Source organism: Aptenodytes forsteri, unplaced genomic scaffold (genome assembly GCF_000699145.1).
Source record: "Aptenodytes forsteri isolate BGI_AS27 unplaced genomic scaffold, ASM69914v1 Scaffold168, whole genome shotgun sequence".
Lineage (NCBI taxonomy): Eukaryota > Metazoa > Chordata > Aves > Sphenisciformes > Spheniscidae > Aptenodytes > Aptenodytes forsteri.
In genome coordinates, this window is record NW_008796047.1 from 171,855 (window position 1) to 190,293 (window position 18,439).

Consider the following 18,439-nt stretch of genomic DNA (forward strand, 5'->3'; position numbering starts at 1 on the left):
CCGGCCCATTCAGAGTTTCCAGTGACATTTCCAGGGACGGGATCCAGGGAGGCGAGCCAAGAGGCTGAACTCATCCGCCCCGCGCACGCGTTCCCGCGCACCCGGCCCCCGCTTACGAAATGGGGCGAGCCCAGTGCCGCCAGCCCCCCGCCGGCAGCTGCCCCAAGCTGCGGTGCTCCCCACCAGGATGGAGCCGGGGGCTTGGAGGGGCTTTTTGGGAGAGGATGGAGAGGGAAGTGCCCGGCAGAGGTCAGGACCTGAGTGGGGAGCGGGGCTCCGTGCTCCTGCGGCCACCCAAGCACTGGCACGGGGGGCATGGCGAAAGCCGCCTGCTTTCCCACGGGCGATCCTCCATCCTCTCCATCTCCCAGGGGTCTGGGCATTGGGGACCCCCATTTAACACCTCCATGCCCTGCTCTGCTGGTGCCCCGTAGCCCACCTCATCCCCTCTGGCAGCACCCGTGGCCCAGCCTCCGCCGCGCTTGCCCGCCGGCCGCTTCCTGCTCGCCGCTCCCCGAAACTGCTGACAGCCCCGAAACAGGCCAGCCCCAGCCCTTCCTCTATCCCGCGTGCTCCCATGTGAGCTCGGGCCTCTGCCTGCACGGGAGCTCGCACGGGAGGATGGTGGATTTGCTGCCACCCACCACCAGCCGTCCCTCGGTCCCCACCAAGCCACCCGTCCCCTGCCAGAAGCTGCTGCTGGGGGTGAAGGGGCCGATGGCACCAGCCCTGCCAGGCTGCGATGCTGCACCCAGGGGACGATGGAGACGGGGAGGGGTGTGCTTCCCGTTGTCACAGCCCTGGAGGACGCAGCTCCCGCGGGGACGGGGCGGCTCCTCCCGTGCACCAGTGCAAGCCGGGGACACCGCAGGGAGGAAGCAGGCTCGGGACAGGAGCCGGTCCTGCTGGGGAAACGCGGGGACACAAGGGCAGAGAGGGCAGCAGGGCCGGGGGCAGAGCCGCGGGCACCCGGGGAAAGGGTTAAACCCTGTGAGGGGAGCCCAGACCCCATCCCCTGCCCGCCAAGGGGGTGATGGTCCCCTCCAGCCCGCTGCGTGCAGAGTGACGTCTCCGGAGGTCACAGCGCCTGCTGGCAAGGCCCTCCCGTGGGCAGTGGGGTCCCGGCCACCCCACGCCGCTGCAGCCCACCCCGGGGACCCAGCTTCCCCCCCCCAGCAGGGACCGGACTCACCCCCGCAGCCCCATGCACCGTCCTGGGCGAGCAGCCTCGGGGCTGGCCCTCCGCCTCCCTCCGCCCGGCTTCCAGCACCAGCCTCCGCTCACAGATAAATATTTAACGCGCAGCCTGGGACAGGATTAACAAAGGGCGAGTGTTTCCTGTTTGCTCAGCGCGGCGATGCCAGCCGGGAACGCGCGGCCAGGCCGGGCGATGCTTTCTTGGTCAGGGCTGTCGTGGGCAGCTGCCGGAGCCCCTCGCTGCCGAGACCGGCACCGCGCCCTGCCCACGCCAAGGGTCAGGGAGCCCAGGGCTGGGCAGCGATGCCGGGTGCGAGGCAGGTTCCTGGTGGCTCCCCCCTCTTCGGTGGGAACACCCAGGAAAAGGGGTGGGAGAGCCGGAGCATCCCTTCCCCGGTGGCACCCTGGCCACTTCTGGCAGCTGGGGTCCGGGGACGGCGGCACGCGGGGCCTGGGGAGCCGCAGTGAAGGAGCCAGAGACGGCAAAGGGGTTGCACGCGATGAGCTAAACTCAGACGGTCAGATGCTGACCCAAGCAGCCCCGGCAGCGGGCAGAGGTGCTGCAGGGGAGAAGCCATCTGTGGCAGCCACAGCTGGGAGCCAGGTCACCCCGGCTCCCCAGCCAGGGAGGGAGCAGGCGATGGCGGGGCTGGGGTGGCTGTGGGAGCCGTCCCCTGTCCTCCTGCTTGGCCCTGCAGCGGGGCACAGGTTGGGGATCCCCGGGGCAGGAGCCGGGGGAGCCAGGCCAGCTGCGGAGCTGTAAGCCAGCAGGATGGAGCCTGGCCAGCAAGAACACCAGGGCTGGTCACCAAAGCCCTGCAAGCCCACGGCACGGTGGAAGCACCCAGCAAGAGGGGCGAGGAAGGAGCCGGGGGGAGGGGGTGTGAAACAAGAGCTGGCAAATACCCTCCTCTTCCTCCTGGCACCCAGGAAGGCAGCAGGAGGAGGGTTATTTACTCAGCCAGCGGCTGGAAGGACGGAGGGGCGAGGAGAGGGAGCCAAGAGCTCTCCAACAAAAGTGCCCGGGAGCGACTTCGCAAGTGCCGACGTGCCGGGGAGGGTTGGGAGACGCTGTCTCGGCGCTGCCCTCGCCCCGGAGAGAGGCCCTGAGCGAGGCAGCGGCTGTAAAACAGACCCCAAAACCTTTCTCCCTTCCTTCCCGCAAGCCAGGCAGCACCCGCGAGGCTCCTTGCCCTGCCCTCCGCCCCGGGAGCCAGGCACCCCAGTGCACCCCAAAATAAACCACAGCGGAGCCGAGTGACTGTGTCAATTTTTAACTTTTTTTTTTTTTCCTTAAAGATGACTCCCAATTTACATTAAGACAGTTCTAACAAATTCATTCCTTGTTCACAAAAAAAAAAAAGAAATTATATTAAATAATTTCTGCCAATAAATAACATTTTCACCATTTTTTTTTTCTCCTTTAAACATAACTAAAAAAAAAAGCAAGGAAAAAAAAAAAAAAAAAGGAGGCAGTCTCCAGGCAACGGGCGTATGATCCTTCAGCATCGAGAACCCTAAAATCACCATCACTGCACCCAGCACGTGTCCCGTGGGGCTTCAGGTCCTCCCTGGCAGAGGCCGGTCGGCCTCCACGCATCCCTGCCACCGCACCTACCTAGGTCGGATCTGTGCCCGGGCGCCGCGACAGGCTCCCGGGCTGGCACGGGCAGCAAGAGGTTCTCCCAACGCCAAAAATAATAATAATAATAAAAAAAAAAAAAGCTTGAACTCAACCCACCACCCGACCCATTGCTGACTCCCCTCCTTGTTACATGCACCTTGCTATAACATGCAAAAAACACCCAGGCTACGAGGCCAGCCGGCGGAGGAGGCGGCTGGGCTGTCCCCGGGGCCGGTCATGCTCCTCGGCTTGCGCTCCCGGAGCCCTGTTTGCCAAGCTCCGGGTGGCAGCCGGGGAGGGAAAGGGGCGGGCGGGAGCTCTGAGATGAGGGGTCTTGAGACGTGCATAGCTCCGAGGCGCTGGCTTTGCAGGGGGGGGAGTGGTGGGGAAGAGGAGGAAGAGGGGGGGAATCTGCGTATTTCTGGCATTTTTTGTTTTGCCGTGGTGGGGATCGGGGCAGGGCACTGTGCCGGGGTGAGCGAGGGACCTTGCCGGCTGCTGCCGGCCTCTGCTCCGAGGTCTTCATCACCCTCTTCCCCAAAAGCTGGTGAAGAGGGGATGGGGGTTTCCCAGCTCAGCGCTGGGGCAGGGGAAAGCTCTGCCTTCCTTCCCCGCAGCTCCTGCCGCCGGCCGGGCTGGGCAGGGATGCCAGCACGGAGAGGGTTACACGGATGAGCATTAGTCAATCCAGGGGGTAATTAGCACCCACGCGCCCCATCGCTGCTCCTCACCCCCTCACTGCTCCTCACCCCCTCGGGAACTCCTGTCAAGGGAAGGGGGTCCGGCACCAGCGCTGCTGCGGCAACGGGAGCCTGCGCTTCGCCTGGCAGTATAGCATCCATACGTGCCGGCTGCTGTACGGCTCCCGGGCAGGGCTCCCCGCCGGGGGGGGGACCCACATCCAGCCATTAACCGCCTTCCCCCGACAGGCACCAGTCCCTCCTGGGCCGAGATGCTGCGGTCCCGCCAGCCACAGGGACATTTTCGGCAACACCCAGCTCCGGGGATGGGGGGGGTGTGGGGGGGTGCGTGTGCGTCACAGCTCCTCACAATGCCGCCAGCCCCCCCGTGCTTTGCAAGGGCGGCAAACCATGAAGCACAAGGGCCAAACGGGTTTTGGGGGGGAGCTGGTGATGCCAGAGGACGAGAAGGTTGGGGGACAAACCACGAGCAAAGCAAATCCCCCTTCCGGAAAGGGACGGTCCCCTCCTGAACCCCCACGCACGGGCTGCCAGGCTCGGGGTACGAGCATCCCCCTGCAGCACCCGTCCCAAAGCTCCCGACTAAAACTGCTGCTTGGGTGAGATCCCAGCCTGGGTCAGAACAACATGCCCGAACATGCACGGGCAGCACCTTTGCACGGTTTGCGCTCTCAGAGGAAGATACCACACATCGGCTCACTGTGTTTCAGAAAAGATGCCGTTAAAAAACAGAAGAAATACTCACAAAGGCAATTGGCCCCACGCCTCATATGGGGTTAGAGAAGCTTGCTCAAAACATCTCGCACTTTTTGCAAAGCAGTGGGCGTGTAAAAAAAGGGGAAAAAAAAAAAAAGAAAAAGTGGAGGCATGCGACTCAAAAGTCTCTTGTGAAAACCCAGTGGTCTGCTCACAGATACTGTTTCCTAAATAGCTGGCATGAAATTAAGTGACGTACAATTATAAGACAATTTGAAAGCTTCCTGCAAAGTTGCTGTTTTCCTCTTTCGCTGGAATCGCAGCTTAGGGCCGGAGCACAAAGGGAAGACAGCAAGATCCAGAGAAGGGGTTGGCAAATATCCCTTATTAGAGGCTAAGCCTGCTCACCTGCTGCCCTTGCTTGGAGAAAGCACAATAGACAGTTAAGTTGGAAAAGAAGTGAAAGCTGGCAAGGGATTCGCTTCTGGAAGCTGCTGCTTTGACTCTGTGCAATCGCAGGCAGAAAAGGACGTGGCTCAAATGACATGTGGGGAAGGGAAGCGACCAAACGGGAATCTCACAAAATCCTCTTTCAACACTCGCTTCAGGTCAAAGTTTAAGCGAAAGAACGAGGCTCTGCTTAGGAGATCCAAGCTTCAAAACCCTTGACCCTGCAAAGAGGGCGTCCTCTGGAAACCCTCCTTTCACCAGGAGATCCCCCTCCCTCTCCAGCACTGCACAAACACCCTTCCAAAACTTCTGCCAGATCCACTCGGTTCTTCTACCTGCCAACCTACTGTAAAACCATCCTCCCTCCCCTGCAGCCGAGGGACGCGCTTCCCAAACCGGGGGCTTTTTAGCAAAGCCGCCTCGCCACTGGCCGTCAGCCAACAAGCCACATCTCTACAAAACCGAGCAGCACCGTCACCCACCCTTCCCCAAATCTTTATCACAAGCCGGCAAACCCCCTTCCAGCTGCCAGGAAAGGCTGATGCGCCCGTGGCTCCTTTGGAGTCGGAGGAATAGCCGCTGGATAACAAGGTAACAGGTGAAAGACCCCCCCCAAGACGCACGCTGGATGAGTGGAAGGCGGTGCTGGCTTAGGGGGGACCACCTCGCACGCCCACCGCTCAAATACTGATCAGCAAGGGCTGATTCGAGAGCCGGGCGCAGGGGAGCGTGCCACGGGCTCTGCAGTATGTGATGGTGGTAGCGGGGGGGGTCTTTCTGTCCACAGGTTATAAATCACCCCCTTTTTCCTTTAAAATTCAGGCCGTGCAGATTTCCCAAAGACCTGCTGATCGCTAGCGACAATTCCTCTGCTCTGAATCAGAGGGATTCCCAGCGGGATTTCTGCTGCACGGACAGCCCCGGCTGAGAAACTCCGGCGTACAGCCGGCTGCACCGAGTCCGAACGGCCGAAGCTTCGGGAAGAGCTGCGACAAGGGGCAGTGCTTCTCCCACCTGCCTTCCCGTTCTGATTCAGAGGTTACTTTTTCGCTTGGGGCTCCACTGGAACAAAACTGAATTACCGAAGGAAAAGGTGCTGTGATTGGCGTAACACCCCGGAGTCCTTCAGAGCTAACCCTGAACATTCGGATGTCACCTTGGAAGAGGGACGGATCCCAGCCAGTTGCACCACGCAACGTGCCTTCCACAGAATCGGTTGCTAAAGCAGCAGATGCAGGTAGGCAAGAAGTCGAAGAAAACAACAGCAAACTCTGGGAAGAAGACAGTTGTGAAAAGAAAAACCAAACCAACCCTATTTTCAGCGAAAGGACCCGCTTTTGAAAGCACAGGCTAACTTAGAAGTGTACCAAAGTCAACGACCCAAGTTGCCTGGGACTGTTTTTGTTTCTTTTAATCCCCCCACAGAGGTTTGCCTCTCGTGGAGGAGAGGTCAGCTGTACAGCACAACACTTCATATATGCACTAGCAGTTAGATTGGTTTCTAAATTAAAAAAAGATGGACTTTTTATATATTGAACATAAATAAAAAAATTACAAAATGGTCACCTTTCTTACAGAATGGATGCAAACTGGATTATGAACGTGCCTCCAGGTGAAGTTGGTTTCTCCCCTGCCCCCACCCCACCCCAATAATAAATAAATAAAATTCATTAAGTTTTGGATCCTTTAGTGGTGCAGATTGGGCGCTCGGACCGTTACTGGGCTTTCTTCCCTGTGCCATTCTTGTCCGCAGAGTTTGTTGAGGTTACCAAGTTCACCGGCCCGTCTGAGTGCATTGAATCTTTGCGTGGCGGCATGCGTTCGTTAATGCGATCCAGACCTCTGGCTTCTTCGAAGCTGCGGATCTTGTGCTGCGGCGAAAATCCACGAATGGCTGCAGAGAGAAGGGCCGAGATAGAAGAGTTAGTCTGAGCCGCGGATCCCCGGATAGGAGCCCTTTAGCACACGCCAGACATGTACAGGACAGAGTCGGGGCGACAGAAAGCACGTGTCTGGCTACGGGAACCACGAGATGGGTCCGTAGGTGATTTTCAGCATCGCCAGCTTATGTGGGTACCACAGTGCAGCTGGGAAGTTGAAGCCTTTGCCGCCGGGTCACAGCAGCAAAGTCTAGGATTCCAGACTGCGGCGACTTGCTCTGCTCCCTAATGGTTCCTCTTTTAATACAGTTTAGCAGTAGGAACTTGAAGACCAGACAAGTGCTCAACGTCCCCAAACAGTGAAATCTCAGGAAACTTTCAAAGCTGAAAAACAGGATACTAAAAAAAAAAAAAAAACAAACGAAGAGAAAAAAAAAAAAAAGGCAAAACCAAACCAAAAAAAACAACAAACGAAGAAAAAAAAAAAAAGGCAAAACCAAACCAACACAACAAAGACACCACCACGAGGCTTTAACTCCAACACAAACCACACACTGCAACACCAGGAGAGGGAAACAGCTAGTCCTCGGATCACAAACGCAACGCTTCTTGCATGACCAGGAGACACGCAGGCAGTCTCACGAGTGATGAAATCCCACCAAGGGCACAAACGAAGAAAAAAAAAAAAAGGCAAAACCAAACCAACACAACAAAGACACCACCACGAGGCTTTAACTCCAACACAAACCACACACTGCAACACCAGGAGAGGGAAACAGCTAGTCCTCGGATCACAAACGCAACGCTTCTTGCATGACCAGGAGACACGCAGGCAGTCTCACGAGTGATGAAATCCCACCAAGGGCAGGCGTATCCCTGTTTCATCACTACGAGGCTGAGTACATCATCCTTGCGGTGATGATATGGACCAAATGTTTAACTTCTTTGTATTACAGATAATTTAAGAAAAAGGGGGTTGTGCCAAACCTTTTTACAAGGACTTGGCTGGTTTACAAACAATCTTCCCTTGGTAATCAAAAAGTTCTCTACACAGAGGTACGGCCCCATTCATCAGTAGTTGAATGGAGCTATCAAGGAGAAAACCTCCCCTGACAGTAACCTCATGAATCTGTCATTTCTACACGAGCTACAGGGAGAAAACTGCTTCTCCACGCTGGGCCCACCTTGGCCCACCTGTGGGGAAGGCAAGGATTACATCAGAGTCGCGCAATCCGCTGTCTCCTAGATGATTTTGACCAAGCCTGCTGGCAGCCTTCACCGGATCGAGTTACCCAGGGGATGAACTCAGCCGCGAGGCATCCGAGATCGGACTGCAGGACCCCAACACCAAGGTCTTGAGACACCAGAGCACAAACCGCTCCGGAGACAGGGCACTCTCGGAATAAAGGTATTGCACTAAGCAATAGCCTCATTAAAGGCTAAAATAGACTTGAACCAGCCCACCGTGTATTTTTTGCTTCCCAGCAGGGGCCCATCCTCCCCCACTTCTGGTGATGCAAGAGTAAAAAGCTTCCATAAGGCTGATAAAGCTCTTTAAAATTAGCGCACGCACACACAGAGATGATTTGAGTCTCTCGCCGGATTCTAGCCATACCTTCCCGTGCCTCTACCGCTTCTACTGTGGCTGCAATACAGAAGAACAGTGGCATGCAAAAATGAAGACAGAAAAAAAAGAGTGACAGTGATGATCGAACATCATCGCTGCGAACGCAGAGCCCACAGCCTCCCAGCCCCAGTGGAGACGACCGTAATCAAAACCAACTGGCAAGAGGAAAAAAGGTGACAGGAGCTTGAGAGGAAGGCTGGAAGGGGACTCCCTCGGGTTTAGCGTCTGCTGAGCACTGACACGGGGGAGTCTCCTTTCCTCACGTTCGCTGGACTCGTCACACAGATAAATCCGATGGAAAGAAACAGAGAAGCAGAGAGATGGCTCGCTGCTGCATGCGCTGGAGGGCTCGGGCATGCAGGCGTCCCACGGCAAGGACAGCGATAGTCTCGGACTAAGCCATGGGTCTCCACCTGCATTTACAGCCCCCCTGCTCCCAGTTCAGTGGCTCTAGGGCGCCCTGGCCACCTTCAGAAGGTAAATTATGTGGAATTCATCCCACAGCAAAGCCCCAACCACCAGAGCCAACGTGAGGGAAGTGACCCCGAGGGACGTGATGACTTTTCGGAGCAGCGGGGAAGAGAGGGGCAGTTTGTTCTGCGGGGGAGGGCAGGCAGCAGCCGATACCAGGCTGCTCCGCTCCCGATGCCTTGAATTATAACATAAAAGCCAGGCTGATGCTTCAAATCCAGTTTGGCTTCAGCTCCACCTCCTAAAAGTGTTACCAAGCAACAAGGCACCATAAAGCTGAGCAACGTCCCCCTTCCTAAATCTGCTGCAGCAGCTGTCCAAGTTTTGGTAGTCCCTGCCTCAACATCTGGGAGGAGGCCCTTCCCTAGAACAGATCCCCTGCTTTTAGCCTCAAAACGCCACAGTTTTTTTGCTTTGGACACAATACAAAGGCCACTTGGTCCCTGAGAGGCCATGGAAGAAGAATGGAGTTGTAGCTGAGCATCTTTGCTCCAGATTCGGTGACTTTACTCAGCCGATTTTGCTAAGCCGTGCTGCGAAAGGTTGGCAGGAGGCTCAGGGAGGGAAGGGGCCCCGCCACTGCTACCTGCAGCCCTGTCTCTCCTCTTTTGGGGTGCAGAGGCACCTCAAAAGGGGTGCAGCCCCCTCCTCTCCCTGCCGAGCAGACGGGCTCCCAGCACGGCTGCTGAAGGAGCGCCTGTACGTTCACCAGGAGGCTGCTGCGAGCAGACGGCGCGGTGCGAAGGGACATGTGAAACGGGAAGGGGTGAGAGAAGGAGGCACGACGGGGAAAGGAGCGTGAGAAGGGCACGAAAAGCAGGGTGCTGCTGAGGGGAGCACGGGGTGCCGGGAACAGCAAGGGGTGGGAAGCCCGCAGCCACGGGAGGAGGCGGCAGGCAGGGTCAGGTAAGGCAGCAGCAAAGGTCCAGCTTGTTTGTCCTGTCTCAGGGAGATGCACAAATCTCAGCTTCCTTACTGGGGGGAGCCCCTTAGAGGACACCCCCCCAGCCCCCGAGAGGGGAAGGTGCAGGAGAGCGTCGCAGCACGACCCGCTCCCTGCGCTGTCAGCTATAGGGGCAGAGCTGCAGCACCACGAGCGAGCTGGCTGCTCGAGCTGTAACAGCCGCCTTCCCACTCAGGCTCTGTTCCCATACCTCCAGCAGAACTGGGGCGACAGAAACCATTGTGGTTGCTATAAAAAAAAGAAAAAAAAAAAAATCATACTCCTCTGCAGGCAGAGAAACCTATGAGTTTGGGAGCGATACCGCATCCCTCCCCATCCCCAGGAGCGGGCAGCAATATTTACACGTTTCTCACTTGTGAACTATTTAATCAAGGCAAGGCAATCCCAGAACAAGCCCTCTCTTCTGAGCCCGCAGGAAATTACCCAGCGCTGATAGCAAGGGGAAAGCAGGCTGGTTAGACGCCAGCATTCAAAGGCTGGCGGCAGGAAAGGATTAAAACACTAGATTACAGGATTCCCTCTGGGGACACATGTTACTATGATAACTCATTCCCTGACCATCAGCCAATCTCCCTGCCCTGCGAGTTTAAAGCACGCAGATCGCTAGCTCAGTCCTGCTCTCAGCACACTATTAAGACAGACCAGTTGGCTGCTGAGGGAGGGAGCAAAGTATTTGCCAGCAAGCACAGAAGAGAAACCTCCAAAACCAGATCAAAACCAGGGGGCCGAGAGAAGTCTTAATATGAAACATACAGGCCTGGAAGAATCTCCTTCCTTCAACTAAAGCTAAGCTTCCTCTGTTTGGGATTCACAGTTTCATAGGGTCAAAATCGAAGAAGGGGTTTTGTTTAACAAAGAACAAACAAGCAGGCGTGTTTACTATTACGTTCATATATACGCTATCACACAACAGCAGCAGAGAGGTGAAGCAGAGAATACTTATCATGCAGCGTTAGAAGGGAAATAAATGATAAAAATTGTTGCAGAAACATACAATAAAGCAATACACATGCTTTAGGCGGGATGCTGTTTGTTGTCTTTTTTCCCTCGCGTTCCCCTCCTCGAGGGTATACAGGGACATCTTGGAAGGCTCTCCACATCCCCACCTACATTTCTGCTTTTTCCTATTTCTGAATCCTTCCTCCCCGTGGGCCTGAACCACCTCTCGGGTCCCCTGGCACCCTGAATTACGCCTACGGGAACCGATCGAACGGTTTTCGGGGCAGCTGAGGACCAGGTATAAAACTGCAGAGGGGATGCAGTGTTGCAGAGAAGAGGATCGTTCATACTCACCAGTCTGTAGGGTCTGCCTCCCCCCTGAGAGCACTCCCAGGGGCAGTGTACCTGTGGGAGTCAGGCCTTTGAGAGTCAGCACGCTCTCGCTCTCCTCTCTGCAAGTAAGAGGCAACGCAACCGGTTACCGAGAGATCGATGCAATGCTCAGTTAGATCCACGCAAGACTGTTAGTGGCGAGCGGCATGAAAGCCAGAGTCTGCCCTGTGCTGACCACAGGCAGCGCGCGTCCGATCTGCTGGGCACTGAGCACAACCCTGCCTCGTAAATACAGGACCTCTGCTTACTCAGCCACGACGCACCAGAGCTACGGCGCAGCAAATGCATCCTGAAGGGGCTAAATATACCTAGTCAGCAGCATTTCTGCTGGCAAAGGTGACGGTGCTTGAGATGAAGGTTTCCAAGAGTCAGACCACCAGGCATACAGAAACCACCACCTCGAGCCTTTGCCATCTACTCTGAAGCAACAGTCTCGTAAGATTTTTCCCCAGCAGGACTCCGCCTGCCCGGAGCAGCCTGACCAACGTCCCCCGTTACCCAAACCCCAAATCACAAGCTTCTTCCTTACCGAAGAACCGAGAAGACACGCGCCATCTTCCCAATGGCTCTAATCTTGTTCCTGATGATCTCTTTACGGACTGTTGTCCCACCTTAGGGAGAGAAAAAAAAACACCAGCATGTTTAAGGTTTCCTGCTCTCCAGGCACAGGTAATGTCAATATGAAGCACCTGCCTGACTCCAGGAAAAGAAATCATGGTTTACAAATTCACAGCTACACTCTTGAGAGAACAGTGCTGAGAGGATGGCGGTCAGGATGGCAGTGAGAAGGGCAACACCAACGAGATGACACACGGACTTAAAGGTCTAAAGAGAGTAGAACCACCAAAGGAAACGGATCGGATAGGTCTTGTTCGAAGCTCACCAGGTTTGATCACACTACACAGGATGTAACACAAATGACTCAGCCATGTAGACACAGTTTTGCAAGGCAGAACACTGACGAATCTGACTGCTGATGAACACCGCAGAACACCGGGCTGTGCTCGCCGCGGGGAGGAGTGTCACGCAAGCATCAGCTTTGGCATCCAACGCGCACAGTGAACGGCTGGCCGGAGCCTTGCAACTCTGCTTTGACCCCACACAAACACAAAGTGAGATATGTGAACTCCCCTTCCGCTATACAGACCGAACATGAGAGAAAAGCATGGAGGGTAACTGAAAACAAACAAAAATCAAAGTAAAAGAGGTAACAAATACATCTCCTCTCAGCTGAGATTCCTCACATGGCCCAACTACACATTAGGACAGTACAAGCCAAACCGGAGGTCTAACATGCACCGATGGCTCAGCCATGCACTAAGTGGCTGCATTCAGAAGTCAGATAGAAACGTGACCCCGTTTCTCAAGTTCCTGGAGGAACGCAGAAGGGTTAAAAAACACACGGCGCTTATGTTAAAACTGAAAGGGGATGAAGAGACTGCCCAACTAGTCAGCTATTCAAATCCACTCCAAGGAATCTGGTGGCACAGGCAGTGAAAATTAAGCTCGTAGCAAATTCTAGCTGGGTACCTTTCTGATAGCTTGAAATGTAGTGATCTTCAGGGAGAGGAGACACCAAGAAACAAGTAGATGAAGACAGAGATAGAAGAAACAAATTTAATTTTCATGGGAGGGAGAAAGAAAAAAACCAAAAACGAAATGCAATGGGAGAAGCGGGTTAAAGTCTCAACCTGTTGACCGAAGCAGCGGCACCCTGTTGTACCACAATGGTGTTCTGCTTCTCTGCGGGACTGACTGTCCTCCACCCTACAGGCGTCTGTACAGGCAGCTCCCCCGGACCCCCCCGTGCATGCTCACAGCCCCACTTCTCGCTGCATGCCCCACGCCTGCGCCTGAGCTTCCTCTGGGCCATCACCTCGCTCTCAAGCGATCCCCCCGATATAGAAACTGCAGATCAGCTCAGCAACTGTTTTGTCCCTTTCATAGCTTAAAACCAGGGCCAAAAACTGCATTCTACTTTTTTTGGGGTGACACGAGAAGCCACTTTACAGAGGAGTTCACTGCAACAGATGAGAAGATTGGGTAGATATTTTGGTGCAGAAAATTTTGAATTGGGGGAAAAAATAACCACTTGGGAAGCAGTCTCTGTAAGGAGCAGGAAGCCATTCTCCAGAGTAGCTGGCAAGAAGCGTCTGTCGCAGTGAATATAATTTAATTTCTCTGTGACTGAATAGCAAAGGGAAAAAAAAAAGCTTCCTACCCAGAACTGCACAAGGGTTGGCCAAAAAGGAACTGGAGACCCTGGCTGGGCATCCAGCTATAAATCAAGTGCTGATCACTCTTGAGCTAGCATCATACACCTTCCCCACCTTCACCCCCCCACTGTTACCAGCTCGGTCGTAACAGCGTTTTTTTACCTTCCAATGTCTCATCACCATCTGAAATCAACTCATCATCGGAGCATATGTTGAGGATGTTAACGAGCATTTCTGTGACTGTAAAAAGTACAGACAGGAAGATTAGAGAGGCCCGGTGCGCACGCTTGGCAGACAGAGGTATTTGGAGGACGAGCTGGACAAGCAAACGATTTCAAGGTCATTTATACTCTGGAAGTGGAAGCCCAAAGACACTTTTAGCCGCATACTGCTGGTACCTCGCAGCAGTACCCAGAGCAGACGACATACTTTACACCTTCTGCCAAGGAGGTGGATGCAGTCCAAGCACATCACAGATGAAACAGACGTGGGGAGCGGGGTGCCAACATTCATGCAGAACAGCCTGGGCCCGCTGTGAAGGTCCCACCTTCCCACCCCGACCCGCACAACAGGCCACCTGGCTCCAAGAAAGTCAAGTCTGGGGGGAATTCAACCTTTGGTTCCTCAAAGTCACAAAACCTTTGGCGCTTCAGACCTGTAAGTCATACTCCAAACATACAACGCTGGAGCGGAATTTAAACTCACCAGGAGAGGTAAAAACCCTTTCGCTGAGAAATTGAGGCAAAGTCTTGGTCATATTTTAAGCTGCCTCGCCTCCTTCAGAATGAAATAAGCCTTTAAACTGAAGTGAATGCTTCCTTTTTGGTGGGCCGCAAGCCAACAGGAGATTTTAATTTCTCTGTTGCAAACCCAGAGCAAGAGAAATGTCTCCAAATTCTGAGGTGGGGCCACACCACCCAAGATCGGCTCCATCAGCAATGCAGAAATAGCAAGACAGGATCATTTTATTGGGAAAAGCTTTCTAAAACAGATATCAACAATTATTTTCACGTGAACTTTACCCAGTATTATGCAGATCTCCTTGAACCTGAACTACTTTCCAGTGCTATCTGATATTAATGAGTCACAACACTCTCCCAACACATTTAATAGCCCGTGGGACAGGTTTCTAACACTCAGGGTACTGTGACCAGTCACCGGGCAACTCGTAACAGAAATCCAAATATCTCTTACCCTTTTCCCCTACGAAAGGCAAAGACCATGTGAAGACATCCATGAAGTTTGGAAGCCAGTACGGATGAGGGGAACAGTTGAACTGCCTGATGTTCATGACATTGTTTTCATATTTCAGTACAGCAGCTGGGAGAGAGAAAGGAAAGACAACACATGTCCATAGGCACTGTCAACTTCTGGGAGCTGTACCTGCACTAATGAAACTTCATTACCAACAAGAGGTTGCACTCATGCAGAATCAAACTACCAGCTCTCCAAAATGAGGCGGCTTAAGCAATATTTTTCAGTTTACCCATTACGTTGTTTCACTAAAGCTCATCCTAATAGTGAAGGACAATTTAACAAAGCTGTTAAAATTTATGCAAATCAGAAGTGATGAACACAGGGACAAGATCCCAAGCAAGTGGCAAAAAGCCCCACAGCTGAGGAACGTTCCCCATCATACTCAATACGGTTTTAGGGGCACAGTGAAGTTAAAAGCTTGCCTATACTAGCAGCTTCTCTTTTATGGCAGCATTCATCAATAGCGCTTAGTTGTCATGTGGCTGGAAATGAAAGCATTATTCTAGGCTTTATAACTTGACAGCTAATTGCCACAGTAATACATCAAGTCTTCGAGTCAGAGAACCCAGCCACTTCCAGCTCCCCAGCTGCCGTCAGTTTAACATATAAAGCTCTTTTTCATTTCATGCATAAGAATGCAACCAGAAGAGAGGGCAGAGCGGGCAAGGCAAGGGAAGACGGAGAGGGATTTCCTAAGCGCGTGAGGACAGTACTGACATCCGAACAGCAGCAGAGCCCTGGCCTTGCCAGCCTTACCCTTGTTGTTATAGACATCTAGGTAATTTGGTGCAGAGAAGATTGTGATTAATGATGGAAAGCCTGTTGTCTGGCTCTTCCTGTACATTCGGTACCTGAAAAACAGGTCAAGTGTTAAACATACTGGTCTTGCTAAGGATAGCACGAACGCAGACGGAGCCTGCTCAGCTACCAGGCTGCAGCACTTACCCAGCGTCCTGGGCTTCGTGAGCTCGGATTACAGATAACAAACTATTGTTCTGCAAAAATTCACAAACTGCAGGATAACTGGAAAACAAAAAGCAAGTATACATTAGCACGTAGCGCAGGAGAGCAGATAACACCCATAGTCTTGGTTTCAGGAACCAGCCACTTGCAGCATCCATTCAGTTTGTGTCCAGCATCCCCAAACAAGGCCAGTATGTATTAGATCATTCCAAAATTAATTGCAACGCATTCTGTTAAACAGACCGCTGGTGCCAAATCCTCCCTATCAGCCGGGTTACAAGTGATCTGTCAGCACAAATGCTTCTCTTTTAGACAGGAAAAGATTATTTCCTAGAGCTCCTGGTACTGTCCAGTGCCTGAAAACCATTCAAAAGGCACCCTGCCAGCTAAAAGAAGCATCTCTGCTGTCCGATACCACAATTTCATAGAGCAACATATCCAAAGAGAGCTCAATATTACAGGAGAAGAAAAAACAAACAAGATTTTGTGCATTAGAGCCAACTGAAGACTATTTCAGAGCCAGGTACACTGTGAAGTCCCACAGAGTGATGTGAATAGCAATTTATCTCCCCATACACCTTAGTGTAAGGGGAGACAAAAAACCCTAGTCCATCAGAGCCCCCTAAAACACCACTTACCTGTAGAAATAGGAGCAGCCTCGAACAGTGTTGTGGGCAAAATGCTCCAGTGTTTTCTCATTGCCGTAATCCTCCGATGGATCGGACCAGAGCAGGTCACACATTGGACCAAAGGCCGGAGGCTCCTTAAACCTGTCTAACTGAAAAACGTACACAAAATCAGGACAATGCTGGTGAGAGCTGCAGCAGCATACACACACCTACGGTGTGGACATGCAGAGCACAGGAGCCTCAACCTGGAACTCCATGCAGGAATCAAGCAAGCCATTAACCACACTATTACTTGTAAGCTATGTGAAAGGACCACGGAGATTACTTACTTTCCTAATGTCATCTAGACACGTGATTTCTGGAGACAGTCCTCCATGAACACACAGAAATTGCTGGTTTAAGAGGGCAGCAAGAGGAAGACAGTCAAATGTATCCATACACGCATCATACACTCGCTCCGAATACTTGATTCGACCTGGAAAGATGAGGGGCAGGGGGAGGAAGAGAGGGAAGAACTGAATTAATTTACCCATTTGCACAACAAAGACTGCTCAGGCTGAAAGCAGAAGCTTTTTTTTTTTTTTTAAATCTTTTCTTTTCTTTTTTCTTTTTAAAGGGGGAGTCTTTTTTAATCTTTTCTTTTTTCTTTTTAAAGGGGGAGTCATTCATGCATCCAAACCTACATGATATAAGAAGCATTAAGCAAAGCTTTGATCAGCCAAAGTGCTGATAAGCAAGTTCAAGGAACCTAACTCCTCAGGTGATACGGAAACTCTATGCCTATGGCCCACCAAGTCGAACTTTGCACCCGTGTATTACTGAAAATGCTGACTTAGAAAATGCTTGTTGGACATGGAGACGAAAAGGCTTCACAGTAATCTGGACATGGTCAAGAATATTAATCTCCCTTCAAGCTATTTTCTAGAACACCTGCGCTAAGATTAACATAGAAAAGAGGCTAGGCGCTTGCCACTGTAATAGAAAACTTGGGATACTAATAAAGCCATCCCGTCGCTTTCCTACATTCATACTGCACCTCTAGACTCAAAGAGTCTTACCAGCCTAGCTGCTAGGCAGATTAGACACTGGGAAGTGCAGCAGCTGTTTAATTTGGCACAGCAATATTACACAATCATTTAAGATAGGAATTGCCTTTTCGGCTGGACACGAGTGCTTTGAGTCAGAATTTGACCAAGATGCCTGCAGTTAAATGAACCTTCACACAGGATCTTTCAGGGCTACCAATGATCACAGTCCCCGCTGGATGCCTCACCTTAACAGAGGTGAAGAGGATGTTTCAATACATTAAACAGAGATAACACGGCCTTTCCGAAAGCAGCTTAGCTTTTACAGCAAGCCTCCAAGTATGTTCAGAAATATCTCTCCACACCTCCCGTTAGAACAGAGAGCAGGAACAGAGATCACTGTACGTCAAGCGCCTGTCTTCTTGCATCTGCAGCCCCTTCGCAGGGCAGCAATATGTTAACATAGCCAGACCTTCGAGAAAGCCCCTTTACTGCTATAAAATCCATCTCTGGCTAAAGCAAAAAAGTGCACGAATGGAAAGTTTACCTTTCCTCCAGCTTTATTTCAGAGATACTAACAGGTTTTTTCAGCTGCACGCTACGATACAGGAAGTGGAAAGGCAGTATCTTCTGTTTTCCAAAGGGGAAAAAAAACCCATCACCTCTGGCTTTCTGGTTCAAATTGAGCCCAGCTCAACAGGAGCTCATCTACCACCATCTGATGACTAGAGTATCCAGCAGAGAACTGGCTGGTGTTTTCCAACTCATTTCTGAGTAAACAGATGTCATTATCTCGGTACCTATCAGCCTTACCCTGTCCAGCAGCATCCAGAGCTGAAGGGCTGAAGATGGGACTTGTGCCTTGCCCATACCTATTCCTTGAGGTCGGGTCCTTGAGCAACTATTCCCTAATAGAGAACTGCATGTTGCTGGTGTATACCTTCTTTATTGCTTGGAGGAATGACTGTCATCCTCCGAGGAGAGGGGTCATTCCCTGACCTTTCATCACCGTTGGTTTAAAAATATGTAAATGCTGCATGAAACTATCTTTAACTCAACTAAAATGATCTTAAAGGTAATGATTCTCCCTAGTGCAAACACGGAGGAACAAATCCTTTATTTGCTTCCAATTGTAATCACTGATCCCAGCTGCACAATCTGGAGCTGAAAGTCATTTGGCAGTAATTATATGTTGCTGGGCCTGAAAGTCAGGGAGGGGGGGTGCGTGCAACTGGCTCATCAGCAAGACAGGGAAGATGCGTTCGCATTTCTTCCATCCACGCTCATTCTTTGTAACCAGAAGGCCACATCAACATGCACTCAGTACTTTACAGGACTTATATATTTGGCTTTTTTTCCTTTTAGCAGGAGCTGAAACAGGAGAAGAGCTAAGTATGCAGGAAAAAA

The 18,439-nt window shown here is 52.3% G+C and overlaps 1 protein-coding gene across 3 annotated transcripts in view; it reads right to left on the reverse strand.

Annotated features, from left to right (window-relative positions):
- Positions 1 to 2,456: 2,456 nt before the first annotated feature.
- The window catches only part of PPP3CC (protein phosphatase 3 catalytic subunit gamma), a 37,470-nt gene continuing 21,487 nt past the window's right edge, over positions 2,457 to 18,439 (reverse strand). For all 3 annotated transcript variants that reach the window (XM_009286163.2, XM_009286164.2, XM_009286162.2), the window contains 11 exons: positions 16,337 to 16,482; positions 16,017 to 16,156; positions 15,361 to 15,438; positions 15,172 to 15,266; positions 14,353 to 14,478; positions 13,321 to 13,398; positions 12,473 to 12,499; positions 11,472 to 11,553; positions 10,904 to 11,001; positions 8,164 to 8,193; positions 2,457 to 6,562 (listed from right to left, as the gene is read on the reverse strand). In XM_009286163.2, the coding sequence (XP_009284438.1) occupies positions 6,384 to 6,562; positions 8,164 to 8,193; positions 10,904 to 11,001; positions 11,472 to 11,553; positions 12,473 to 12,499; positions 13,321 to 13,398; positions 14,353 to 14,478; positions 15,172 to 15,266; positions 15,361 to 15,438; positions 16,017 to 16,156; positions 16,337 to 16,482 (1,079 nt within the window). In that variant the 3' untranslated portion in view covers positions 2,457 to 6,383. The remainder of the gene's footprint in view (positions 6,563 to 8,163; positions 8,194 to 10,903; positions 11,002 to 11,471; positions 11,554 to 12,472; positions 12,500 to 13,320; positions 13,399 to 14,352; positions 14,479 to 15,171; positions 15,267 to 15,360; positions 15,439 to 16,016; positions 16,157 to 16,336; positions 16,483 to 18,439) is intronic.